Source organism: Plenodomus lingam (genome assembly GCF_022343315.1).
Source record: "Plenodomus lingam strain CAN1 chromosome Unknown contig_17, whole genome shotgun sequence".
NCBI classification, from domain to species: Eukaryota; Fungi; Ascomycota; class Dothideomycetes; order Pleosporales; family Leptosphaeriaceae; genus Plenodomus; species Plenodomus lingam.
In genome coordinates, this window is record NW_027093934.1 from 408,211 (window position 1) to 421,215 (window position 13,005).

Here is a 13,005-nt window from a genome sequence, read left to right on the forward strand (position 1 = left end):
TCCATCCATGCCGTGGCCACACCGACTGGAAGACGGAGCGAAAGCAAGTGATGACAACAGTAGAGTACACACATGGGTACTACATGGTATGTATACATACCTACTACTCCGTAGACAGACCCAACCATCTCTCAAAGCCCTGTCAAACGCCCCCCTTAAGGCGTGCTGCAGTTCGACAAAAGACACCCCCATCCGTGCGCTCGCTATGGCGGATAGCTGCATGCAAAAAGAAAGCCCAGCCAGCCAAGCGTCTAGATCGAGCGCCGACTTGCAATCACAGCCTTGGATTCACAACACCACCAAGGCTAACGATAGCAACCGCCCATCCATGACGAGTCCTAGAATGGATCCTCTACCTAGCCTACAGTAGGCATAGATACACATGCCAACTTCGAAAAATCATGAGAGAAACAAACCAATTTAGAGTTCCTGGGCACATCTCACTCCCTCACTTGCACCCCTTATCCCCACAATCACTATCACCATGGTGAGCCCTGTCCACACAGGTACGCCTCGCACGTGACCAAGTCGTCCATGCATGTGCACACACACCACCATATCCTATACAAACCCCCCACCCACAGATCGCTCAAAACTGTAATCCCCCCCTCCAACAAGATCTGAAACACGACACGCACTCTTCTCATCTCACCCAGACTCTGCACAGCCTCGCCAACCATCAACGTCCCAATCTTTTTCCCCACCAAACATCTTTCTGGCCTTGATGGTTCGTTGGAGTGTGTGGGCCTGACGATCGTTATTTTGGGCTGGGGCGGGCACGAGGGGATGGGGATGATGGTGTCTCCACCTTTTGTAGGCATGTGTGTAGATGGTATCGTATGTTGTGGATGTGATGTCAACCTTGGTGGATGTGATGTCAACCTTGGTGGATGTGATGTCAACCTTGGTGGATGTTTGGATGAGGGGGAGGGGTAGGTAGGTTTGAAAATCTCTGATGTGTGTGGATGCGCGTGGTGTTTGGGTTTGTGGAGTTGTCAAGGTGCGAGAGAGACTTAGGTAGGCTCACGTCTTCTCCTTGCCAATATCATGTTTCTTCTCTTCTTCCCTCTCAAATGTACAATCTTTTGGCACGATTTCAGATTACACCCACCTTTGTGCGCATATACTTATGCATCACTACCTCGTCAAAAGAGGTTGCGCTCACTGTCTCTTACCTCTATAGCATATTGCTTAGCATGAACAACAATGACAACTGCAACCTACCAGTCCTCTTCTATGACATCCCAAGTTAATTCGTCAAAGCACACTCATACCTAGCCATGTTGCAAGATTGCTGCCAGATTTCACCAAGTCTCGACATCATCCAAAACAAGTCAGTCAAAGATTATACACATGTTCCGCTCCAAGCACCAGCGCCAGTCCACGGGAAGAGGAGCAGACACCCAAGCATTAGGTCAATAGTACAAGTGTGGGCTTGAAACGGAGAATAATATTCCTCTAATGACAAACGAGCCCATCATGGAGAGGATGGACGACGTATACTGAAGAGGGTCATGGGTCATGGGCAGAGTTTGAGATGATGAGTTGATGGAGCAAGTCTGCTGTGTAAACTCGATTGGCCTACTTGTACATACAAGCAGTATTGCTAGATGCCTAGATGCTGGCCGTGCAGAACTCATTTACCCAAAGCTGCAGGCGCGGCTCGCTGCAACTCGGTGTTGAAATATGGGCGTCTTCATCATCTCACATCTCGTTGAAAAATCCAATGTACAACATGTACATGTCGCTGTCGCTGTCGCTGTCGGTGGGTGTTGTGCGATACGGTGAGGTCAAGGGCGGAAGCAAAAGGGCGAGAGGATAGAATCTTCCAGAGACCCTGTCCTAAGCGAGACTAGCGCCGGTGACCTCACCACCAGTGGCACTCGACTCATCGTGGCTCTGCATCGCTGACCAGCCCTTTACATAGGCCTTTGCAAGACAGATATAACACTATAGGCATTGTGCGTCTCACACTGAGCTTTCCACCTTTTGCCTCCTCCCACTGACTCATCGTGAAGCAAACACGCCCAACGTGTAAAGTTGCCGAACCCCACCGTCAGCACACGACAACCGCTTTCTCCAGCCTTAGACCACATCTCTCAATCTTTACCCACAACACCACACAACTTTTTACAAGATGTCTGACGACTGGAACTCCGTTACCAAGATTGGTAGCCGTACCCGTGGTGGCGCTGCTGGGCCGCGCGAGACTGTCGTCAAGGGCAAGTCTGCGCTGAATGCTGCCCAACGAGCCGGCGGCATCATTGCCACAGAGAAGAAGTACGCTTCTGCCAATACCGTAAGCATCTCTCGAATCTTTTATTATCATAAGCCCTGCTAACACATACCCAGGGCACTGCCTCTGCTAGTCAAGAAGGCCAGCGTCTCACCAAAGTCGACCGCTCCGACGACATCGTCAAGCCCAAGACGGTCGGCATCGTCGTTGGTCAAGCCATCTCCAAAGCGCGCTCCGAAGCCAAGAACGACAAGGGAACCACAATGACACAAAAGGATCTCGCCACAAAGTGCAACTCAACGCCCACAATCATTGCCGACTTCGAGCGTGGCACTGCGGCACCCGACCAGAAACTGCTCGCGAACATGGAGCGCGTGCTCAATGTTATCCTCCGCGGCGACAAGATTGGACAACCGAAGTTTCCTAACAAGAAGAAGTGAGCGTTAGTGTTTTCGGCACTGCGACAAGAGACCGCTGGAACGCGGTTCTGTTGCGGTTGATTAGGAAGATCACTTCAAAGAAGGAACTGGCAGAGCAAAATCTCATCGTTTTGGCTTAGCGGGCGTGGATTTATGGGCGTTTTGATATATATCATGGAAGACTGCCCATCAAAGGGATCAATGGCATGACGCGGGCTCGAAATGGGCTCTGAATTGTGTTTCCTGGGCCTGCAACAATCATGATGACTCGAGTTGAGCTTGAGAAAGGCTTACTCGCTAGACAATAGACAAAATCTACGACTCATGATCAAATTACGTGGTGCTATTCAGGTTGTGATTTGCTCCTGTATCCATCGAGATGACGTTATCTGAAAATGAACCAAACCAAAGGCTCAGACCGCCTGGACAAGATCTAGAACGAATAATATGTACTGGGTAAGTCTGGATCTGTTAATCGGGGCAGATCTTTTGTTCTTCATGTTCAAATAGACTTATGCTGGACAAGCGCACGAGTCGTTGCGGTGACGTGATTGGCCTCTTTTCTTAGCGGACGCCCAGCATCACGGCTTCACGCCCATGACCCGCAACGTTCCTGCAACCACAATTTAATCTTCCAGAGAACTGCAATGAAGACGTTCTAGACCTCTTCACACTATGCTTCTCGCATCACTTCGCCAACAGAATACCCCCAACTCCAATACACCAATGTACCTATCCTCCATCCTTTCCCCTCTACCACCTGAGCACAGCGGGAGCCGATTAATGCTAAATACACTACAGACGAATCTTGTCCACCTTTATCATCGCCCTCATACTGTTATATCTCTACAAGAGCATGAGTTCCGCCCCCAAACCACCCATCCCGGCTCCTCCGACCCAGAATTTCCATTACGAGTACACCGTGCACAAGGGCTTGTTCTTGCAGAGTGAAGATGACACCGACGATGCTAGCTTTGATTTTGTCCGTCTTCCCAACAATTCCCCTTTCCCCTCCTTCCCGTGAATTATTTCTATCCTTTGTGAAGATCTAACGTTGTCCGCCCCGAGAACAGCGGAAGCACAACTTTGGGTTGGTAGATCGGTTGTATCCGACGGATGGCTCTACGGATGAGGAGGGACGGGAGCAGTGGCGCCGCTTTGAACGCTATATTCGCAGTTTGAACGAGAGTGTTGGTAAGGAGGAGGGGCGGAGTGTCAAGGTTTTGTTGCTGGGAAGACATGGGCAGGGGTGGCATAATGTTGCGGAGACAAAGTATGGGACTCGAGCGTGGGATGTATGTCTACATTTTCCTTTTGTGTTCATCTCTCGTCTTGCCTTTCCAACCCACCGTCTTACCACACAAACTCCATACCCAATACACTCCTCCCTAGCCCACCAGCCCCAACTCTCACCCACCTAACCCCCCCAACCAGTGCCACTACGCCGCCCTCAACGGCTCCGACGGCCTCACCTGGTCAGACGCCCACCTCACCCCCCTGGGCCACCAACAAGCCCTCGACGTCCACACCCTCTGGTCCACCCAACTCCCCCACGGCCTCCCACCCCCAGACACCCACTACCTCTCACCCCTCACCCGCGCCATCCAAACCGCAGACCTCACCTTCTCCCACCTACCCCTCCCCCCACACAAACCCTACACCCCCCTTGTCAAAGAACTTCTCCGCGAGGCCCTCGGCATTCACACTTGTGACCGCCGCTCCACGCGCTCCCACCTCGCAACTACTCACCCGCATCTCACCTTTGAGCCCGCATTCACAGAGCAGGATGAGCTGTGGGACCCGCAGTATAGGGAGCCGCGCGGGGCACGGCGGTATAGGGTTGCGATGCTGTTGGATGACGTGTGGGAGCATGATGGTGGGGTGTGGATTAGTATGACGGCGCATAGTGGGGCGATTGCTAGTTTGTTGGAGAGCTTGGGGCATAGGGCGTTTGCGTTGGAGACGGGCGGGGTGATTCCGGTTGTTGTGGAGGGGAGGAGGGTGGAGGGGGCGCGGAGGGTGCCGGAGAGGGAACCTAGTGATGAGCCGGATTGTGAGGGGTGGGAGGGGTGAGTTGTGCGTGTTTAGAGGAGGGGAGAGAGAAAACATGGCTGTGTCTAGTCTATACGGATGAGCATGTGAGGAATGTACAGCGCGTGAGTTTGATGAGAAGGCTTTGCTGTTGATTTTGTTGATTCTTCTTGCTCTGCCAAGGGGAAGGCCTACTTATTTCAGAGACAGCCTCATCACTTTATTTGCCCTGCTCTTTCATAAATTTTTTTGAGGAAGAGCCACCCAGACCAACCTGCCGGAACGCCATTGCATGCAAGAAGCACCCCAGTCCCCTGCTGTTCAAAGTCCGACATGCCTCCATAACCCCACCTTCTACATTACAAGTTCGACTGATTTTGCTTCTGCTCCCTCTCCACCTCGTACAAGAAGTCAAAGTAGGGCTTGTCAAAGTGGTGCACACGAACGTAACCGTCCTCTCCTCCTGAGCAGTAGCTCGTGCCTTGTGGGTGGACGGCGACGTAGTTGAGAGGACCAAAGTGACCGCGCACACGTCCAATCTCCTCCATGAAAATCTTGTGGTAGAAGCGGGCTTCGAATTTACCCTGGCGGGCCGAGGTGGTGGTGACGTCCATGGCGGCTTGGCCTCCGCCGAGGATAACGTAGTCTTTTACAGGGGTGATGGCGGCGCTGTTGAGGGGGGTGTCGGCGACGTAGGATTTGAGGACGGTGAGGTCTTCGACATCGACAAGCTGGATGTTATTAGCGTCAAGTCGAGTAGTTGGGGGAGCGATTTGGTTGTACCTTTGCGGTCTTGTCTTTCGATGCGGTGATGAAATATGATCGGTCAGGTGCCCACTGGAGGTCAGTGACTATGTCATGTCAGCATTTTCCCAGACTGAAAATTGACTTCCATTCGTACCCTGCATATCTGGCTCGTGCACGTCGTAGTTGCTTGAGAGTAGCTCTCCAGTCTTGCCATCCCACTGTGTGATCGAGCCGTCTTCGTGTCCTGAAATGATGTATTTTGCAAGGTAACTGAAACCAGCAACCGTCGCTTTACTCTCATCACAGACTATCCTGAGCAGCTGCTCATCTGACTGTTGCGCCTCAGGGTCGGGGTTGATCTCGTATACGCAAATGGTGGAGAGGTGTCCGGACCGCTTCTCCGTCACACCCAGCAGTTGCCTGCCGTCTGCGGAAAATTCGACGCGCTTGATCGATGTAGCGAATTCCCATGTGTGAAGAAGCTTGCCCGTCTTGACTTCCCATAACCGCATCGTGTTGTCTGCGCCGCCGGTGGCCAACAGTTCTGAAGTGGGGTTGACGTCGACGGTCCAGAGGGCACCCTGATGGCCGTGGTAGGTTCCTAACCGCTCGCCATTGTGAGAGTCTGCATCCTGTCAGCCTTCTGCCCGGGTTCTATGCGCAACGAGCTGCACTAACACCATGCGCACACAACGTGATCCTTTGAGACGGAAAAGATGATGTCGCCGTCAGCGTTATATTTGACTTGCGTGAGCGCGCGCTCGTGTCCGGACAAGAGAATCGGCCTCATCGTGCTGGGCTGCTGGCGAGAGTCGGGCGGGCAGGGTTATATGTGGCGGGGCGGGGGGAGCGGCGACGTTAAATTTCGTGACTGTACTGATATCGACATCTTGGTGTTGAAGTGGGCTGCTGCTAACCGCATGGGGACGCTAGCTTTGGTCCCGCACTAGGTCGCCGCACGTCGCTCGACTTCCACTTATCATTTCTCACTTTGTCAGGGCGACTTCACAATAACTGAAGTCCGATGATATAATCCAGAACTATATCGTCATTTGTATTTTCTGATGGAGAATGCCAGGAAGACCTCATCAATGTGTCATACAAGCAAGTTGCATATCGAACGTTGGACCGATTAGACGCCTTCATTTGCTATCGACACTGTAGGCCTAAAAAAAGAGCAGAAGGGGTACCTTGACTGATCCGACTTGTGACTTTAATAAGATGCCTGGTCACGGGAAGATATCTCAGTTAAGTTCGATATGCAGGACTGCGATTTTTGGCAGCACAATGTTCTGCTCGTCTCCAATATACGACCCTCATTCTTCAATAACCTAATCAGCCTTTTCAAAAGTTCGAGCCCGCTGACCAATCGTTCAAGTTATTCCTCTTTGTTGTCAGACTAGGTGTCTCGAGTAGACTTCATTTCTCTATGTTCCACTCACAGCTGTTAACAGTGTGGCACGCTGTAAGAAGCTGAACGGCCCAGTTGAATCCTCGACTTACCCAATCCCGATATTGTATCCTCTCCTTCCTCATATAATGACGCTGAGAGATAGCTGAGACCTTCTCGCGGCTATCTGGCAAGAATATGCGTGGTTCTGAACAGAGTATTTGTTGACACAACCCATGTCGGGTCTCAATGACATACCCAAGACGCTGTTCTCAAGACTTCGGCTCGAAGTACTCTGGATATATCCATACTGGCTTGCAATTCAAGGATGGATTTTGTACACGCAATGTGTATCAATCGCTCCTGCCTGTCATCGCCACCCCGGTCTTGGCGTAATCGCACCTGCCTTCCATACCCACATGTTCACGCCAACACCACAACAAGACTCTAACAACCATCTTTCAAACAGCCAAGCCTGTCATCAAAGCCAATTGCCAAATGACAGCACAAGAGGAGTTGAGAATGGCATCAACACAACCATCAATCGAAATCAATCGGCTGGAGGAGGTTGAGAAGCTAGGTGCAAACGAGTATATTATAGCAGCCGGACCAGGAGGGAAGCAGTTCTATGCAACATCAGGAGGCTACTCAACGTAAGCTCTTATCACACAGTTATTCACTTTATATTCTGAGGACGAGATTAGCGTCGCTATGCCAGTGGACATGCTGGCGGAGGTAGCCGCTGGACTGGTCAAGAAGTTTGTCTGGGTTTCGTTCGGGAGCAGAGAGGATTCATGGTTCTTTGCATTCGAGACCAGAGATGGAGAGTACAACATACGCATCGGTTCTGCGACACCATCTGCAGTGCAGCAATACATCGCACAGCTGAGCATGTCAAAGCTACTTCGCGATTCTCTCCGCGTCCAACTTGGAGACAACGATTCATTCTTGGCTTGGTCGCGAAGTAGCTGGGCTGCATCTGGAGTTCCCCGGGCTCTGATTGATAAGCTGCGTACGATGAGCGTTTCTACTCGAGACTGGGGCGGTGTCCTAAAAGGAAATTTGAAGAGAGAATGTTGGCCGCTACATAACATTCAGTGGTCGCGAACCGGTTCCTTCTACTTCCAGTACCAAGACAGACACTTGGGAAGGTGGAAAGCAAAAGCCATGCGTGATGCTTGGGCTAGCCTTTGGAAAGACGAATGTACAAAGGACATGAGAACGAAGATTCAGAAGGAGCTTGCTGTATGTCACAGAGTGCTTCGATTTAGGATGATATCTAACGACCCTAGTATGTTTCCATCGATCCGCACGCCCAGGATGGCGAGGCATTCGTCTTTTTCAAAGAGCGACAGTCTGATGAACTTGCATTATTCGTCGCGGGCTTCAGTGGCGGAGAGACTTATAGCAATCTTGGGCCCAAAGATGAGGAACAGATACCAGAAAACAGTGTGCAGCGCATAGCCAAGGACGCAGAAGAGCCTACCAACTTGCAGTTGGCCGTATGCAGGAAAACAGGCCGGCCTCATCGAGGGGAGTCCTGGGAGCTGGCGGTCAAGAGAGGCGAGGTGGTCAAGGTGCTTCGAGACATGGGCCGCAATTGGTTCGTTGTTCAAAACATGAAGGATATCAAGGGATGGGTACATGGTACATGGTTGGACTTTGGCCAGAACGAGGTGCAGATGGATTCCAAGAGCGCGTACGCACAGTTTCAAGAAGACCTGAAAAAGCTGGTCCTTCCCGGTCAGCTGCGCTCCTTCCCTGACATGCGCGCCTACATGGACGCCTGTGCCATGGTCGACTGTCAATTCCTGAAAGAAGATCCAGAGGCCTTGGGGATCTGTGTGCACGAATTGATGGCCTTGCTGCGTGGATCAGGACTTTATTCGAAAGAGTGGCTAAAAGAGGGCCGCAACCTCTTCCACCCTGACAGGTTCGCTCGGTTCTGCCATGTAGAGCATGTCGAGGCCCTCAAGCCCCAGGCCGAGCAGCTCTTTGTGCTCTACAGTATCCTCATGGAGATGGCTTAGAGTGGCATTCTGTAGTCTGTGTAAATTATCGGGCAGTGTAGTCTGACAGCCCTCACGGGGAAGAGGGGGGCAGCAAGAAGAGTACATTGACCACACTGCAAATTCAGGTGATGGATACAAGCTGCTGAAATAGTTGCGAAGGGGGGAGAAGCTACAGTGGCCCTCGCAGTCACACGTCGGGATGGATTACACAGGTACTGCAGCAAGCAGATGACTGTCACGAAGGTAGGGTATAGAGTCGATTGCTTTGGACGATATCGGTACCGTACCCTTGCTTGGCTAGCACTGTCCCTCCCTACGTACCGTACGTACCGTAATGGCCCACGCGAATCGGGCGGAAAAGTCAATTATTTTGGCGTCGGCGGAGTGCAGAAGACGTTGGCCGGGCGCTCCTCATCAAAGAAACGAGTTGTGCGCAGGCACAGGGCCGATTTGCATTGACTCATCAACGTGACAGATATGACTACAGTACTAATCTTTCCCTCGAAACCTACACCAGACTTGGAAAAGATTCGCCGCGCACGCCTCTCGGAAGGACGCAAGGAGGATCAGAGGCTTGAATTGGGCGAGGATGACACTGCAGCCAGCCTGCAGACGCACAATCGCGAGCACCAGAGGAACTGTGCTCCGTTGTTTTCCGCAGTTGCGAGCTACCCCGCCGTCGCTCTCGGTGAGAAAATATTGGAGTGCGACGACCTCAAGTGCTGGCCTGCTGCCCCGCCGTCTGTATACTGTCCGACTGCGATTGCCAGTCGCGTCGAGTGCTGAGTCTCCGAGCAGCTATCGTGTCAGCACAGGCAGGTGGTCTGCTTGCACAGCACCGTCACTCGTAAGACAAGCATCTGCCACAGCCACGAGTGCGACATCGACAACTCCCCTCTCCCGGCCCTTCTCGACATCCACGGCGGCCATGGCGGCTCAGAAGATCGATGGCACGGCCATTGCAAAGGGCATTCGCGAGAAGCTGAGTGCCAAGATCAAGGAAAGACAGGCGCAGAATCCAAGGTATAGGCCGAGTCTGAAGATTGTCCAAGGTTCGTCTGACCACTGTTTTCTTAAGAGTCTTGTCGAAGCATGTCTTGGGACCCGCAGATGTGCACAGTACTGTGGGCTGGTAGCTGTGAAGAAGCCATGTACTGACCGGGATATACTTTAGTTGGCGACCGCTCCGACTCCAGCACCTATGTGCGCATGAAGCTCAAGGCTGCCAGTGAGGCAAACATCGACTGCGAACTTGTGCACCTGCCCGAAGACCTGAGCGAGTCTGACCTGCTGCACAAGATCCATGACTTCAACAACGACCCCTCCGTCCATGGTATCCTCGTGCAGCTGCCGCTGCCCAAACACATCTCCGAGCACACCATCACCTCTGCCGTCGCCGACGAGAAGGACGTCGATGGCTTTGGCATCCAGAGCATCGGTGAGCTGGCAAAGAGAGGTGGGAAGCCGCTCTTCACACCCTGCACACCCAAGGGCGTCATGGTGCTGTTGCAGGAAGCGGGTGTGAACATCTCGGGCAAAAACGCAGTCGTGCTGGGACGCAGTGACATTGTGGGAAGTCCCGTGAGCTACTTGCTGAAGAATGCGGATGCTACTGTTACCGTGTGTCACTCGCGCACGGCAAATCTGCCAGAAGTTGTCAGACAGGCCGATATCGTGGTTGCAGCGATCGGCAAGGCACAGTTTGTCAAGGGCGATTGGTTGAAGCCTGGAGCCGTGGTCATCGATGTGGGAACCAACTTCATCCCTGATGATACGAAGAAGAGTGGGCAGAGGCTGGTTGGCGATGTCGACTACGAGTCTGCTGCTGAGGTGGCGTCGCATATCACACCTGTACCTGGCGGTGTAGGGCCCATGACGATTGCCATGTTGTTGCAGAATTTGGTAGACTCGGCAGATGCAGCCTTTGATCGTCAGAAGAAGCGAAAGATCTCGCCTCTGCAGATTAAGCTTGAGGATCCTATTCCAGCCGATCATGAGATTTCAAGGAAGCAGCATCCCAAGCAGATCACGGCGGTTGCGAGCGAGATTGGCATTCTGCCTCATGAGTTGGAGCCATATGGCGCGACAAAGGCAAAGGTCGACCTATCCCTGCTGAAGCGTCTCGAGCACCGCCGCAATGGACGATATGTTCTTATTGCTGGCATCACACCCACACCACTCGGCGAGGGCAAGTCGACAACAACAATCGGTGTTGCACAGGCTCTGGGCGCTCATCTCGGACGGATATGCTTCGCCAACGTTCGTCAACCCAGCATGGGACCGACCTTTGGCATCAAGGGTGGTGCTGCTGGCGGAGGCTACAGTCAAGTGATTCCCATGGACCAGTTCAACCTCCATCTAACAGGCGACATCCACGCCATCACCGCCGCGAACAACTTGCTTGCCGCTGCCATTGAAACCCGCATGTTCCACGAAAACACCCAAAAAGACGCTGCACTCTACAAGCGACTGGTCCCCACCAAAAAGGGAAAACGCGAGTTTGTCCCAGTCATGTTCCGTCGCCTCAAGAAGCTTGGAATCGACAAGACCAACCCTGACGACCTGACTCCCGAAGAGATCACCAAGTTCGCCCGCCTCGACATTGACCCTGAAACTATTACCTGGCGTCGTGTACTTGACGTCAACGACAGACATCTCCGCAGTATCACGATCGGTCAGGCACCTACAGAGAAGGGCCACACCCGCGAGACTGGCTTCGACATTTCCGTCGCCAGTGAATGCATGGCTATTCTTGCTCTTTCCAACGACCTTGCTGACCTGCGCGAACGTCTCGGTCGCATGGTTGTCGCCAGCTCGCGTGCAGGCGACCCCGTAACCTGCGACGACATTGGTGCTGGTGGTGCACTCACTGCCCTGCTCGTCGACGCCATCAAGCCCAACATGATGCAAACGCTCGAAGGCACACCCGTCTTTGTGCATGCTGGCCCCTTTGCCAACATCTCTATTGGCGCATCTTCCGTTCTCGCTGACCGCTTGGCACTCAAACTCGCTGGCACAGAACCAGATGAGAACCACGACGAGAAGACTGGCTTTGTAGTCACAGAAGCAGGCTTCGACTTCACAATGGGTGGCGAACGCTTCTTTAACATCAAGTGCCGTGCCTCTGGCCTGGTCCCAGACACCGTTGTCATCGTCGCGACAGTCCGTGCGCTCAAGAACCATGGTGGCGGTCCTGACATCAGCCCCGGTGCACAGTTGCCTGAAGTCTATCGAACTGAAAATGTTGACATCCTTCGAGCCGGCTGCGTGAACCTGAAGAAACACATTCAGAATGCCAAGGCATACGGTGTCCCCGTTGTGGTAGCCATCAACCGCTTCGCAACTGACACCCAAGCTGAGATCGACGTCATTCGTGAAGAAGCCATTGCCGCGGGCGCCGAGGACGCCATTCCGGCAAACCACTTCGCAGAAGGCGGAAAGGGAGCCATTGATCTCGCCCAAGCCATCGTCACGGCATCCGCCAAACCCAAGGACTTCAAACTCCTCTACGACCCCAGCACAGACACGGTCCAGGAGCGCATGGAAACCATTGCCAAGAAAATGTACGGCGCCTCTGCCGTGGAATTCAGCGAACTCGCACAGAAGAAGGTGGACACGTACGTCAAGCAGGGCTTGGGCAACCTGCCCATTTGCGTCGCAAAGACACAGTATTCGCTCTCGCACGACCCCAGCCTCAAGGGCGCGCCCACCGGCTTCACCGTCCCCATTCGCGACGTCCGAATGGCGGCTGGCGCCGGCTATCTCTATGCCCTGGCTGCGGATATTCAAACCATTCCCGGTCTGCCCACTGCGCCTGGCTACTTGAATATCGAGGTTAATACCGAGACGGGCGAGATTGACGGCATGTTTTAGAGTAGGGAAATATAGTTGTCCTTGTGAACATGATTTCATGCTCTCCTTCAACAATTGGACATTTTTTCTCATTCTCCACTTGCGGGGGGGGGGTTGGCTTCTTCTTCAACGATACGGTGTTCATGGCGGATGCATTTTTTTTCCTTTTTCTTTTGCTTGCGTGGTCTTGGAACAGAAGGAACAGGGGGGAAAGGGCGGGGGATGATTCTTCAACACGAGGGTATGGACATGTGGACATGGGATTGTTAGATCGCGAACGGTCTGGCTTGGGATGGGCATTCAACTTGGCATGACATG

The 13,005-nt window shown here is 52.9% G+C and overlaps 5 protein-coding genes across 5 annotated transcripts; 4 read left to right on the forward strand and 1 right to left on the reverse strand.

Moving 5' to 3' along the window:
* Positions 1–1,735: 1,735 nt before the first annotated feature.
* Positions 1,736–2,676, forward strand: MBF1 (multiprotein-bridging factor 1; the record flags this gene model as incomplete). Its single annotated transcript, XM_003844755.2, has 5 exons — positions 1,736–1,765; positions 1,957–1,961; positions 2,019–2,034; positions 2,090–2,299; positions 2,353–2,676. The coding sequence occupies 5 exons, from the start codon at positions 1,736–1,738 to the stop codon at positions 2,674–2,676; spliced, it is 585 nt and encodes a 194-aa protein (XP_003844803.2).
* Positions 2,677–3,330: 654 nt separating this feature from the next.
* IAQ61_003152 (uncharacterized protein) lies at positions 3,331–4,728 on the forward strand (the record flags this gene model as incomplete). The annotated part of the gene is made up of 4 exons (XM_003844756.2): positions 3,331–3,383; positions 3,457–3,637; positions 3,729–3,950; positions 4,090–4,728. The coding sequence occupies 4 exons, from the start codon at positions 3,331–3,333 to the stop codon at positions 4,726–4,728; spliced, it is 1,095 nt and encodes a 364-aa protein (XP_003844804.2).
* A 317-nt stretch (positions 4,729–5,045) lies between these two features.
* On the reverse strand, positions 5,046–6,223 carry TIF34 (translation initiation factor eIF3 subunit; the record flags this gene model as incomplete). Its single annotated transcript, XM_003844757.1, has 4 exons — positions 5,046–5,417; positions 5,470–5,537; positions 5,588–6,058; positions 6,112–6,223. 4 exons carry the CDS (start codon positions 6,221–6,223, stop codon positions 5,046–5,048), a joined length of 1,023 nt encoding a protein of 340 aa, XP_003844805.1.
* A 1,098-nt stretch (positions 6,224–7,321) lies between these two features.
* On the forward strand, positions 7,322–8,853 carry IAQ61_003154 (uncharacterized protein; the record flags this gene model as incomplete). The annotated part of the gene is made up of 3 exons (XM_003844758.1): positions 7,322–7,476; positions 7,528–8,068; positions 8,116–8,853. The coding sequence occupies 3 exons, from the start codon at positions 7,322–7,324 to the stop codon at positions 8,851–8,853; spliced, it is 1,434 nt and encodes a 477-aa protein (XP_003844806.1).
* Positions 8,854–10,044: 1,191 nt separating this feature from the next.
* IAQ61_003155 (uncharacterized protein) lies at positions 10,045–12,708 on the forward strand (the record flags this gene model as incomplete). Its single annotated transcript, XM_003844759.2, has 1 exon — positions 10,045–12,708. One exon carries the CDS (start codon positions 10,045–10,047, stop codon positions 12,706–12,708), a length of 2,664 nt encoding a protein of 887 aa, XP_003844807.2.
* Between the last annotated feature and the right edge of the window lie 297 nt (positions 12,709–13,005).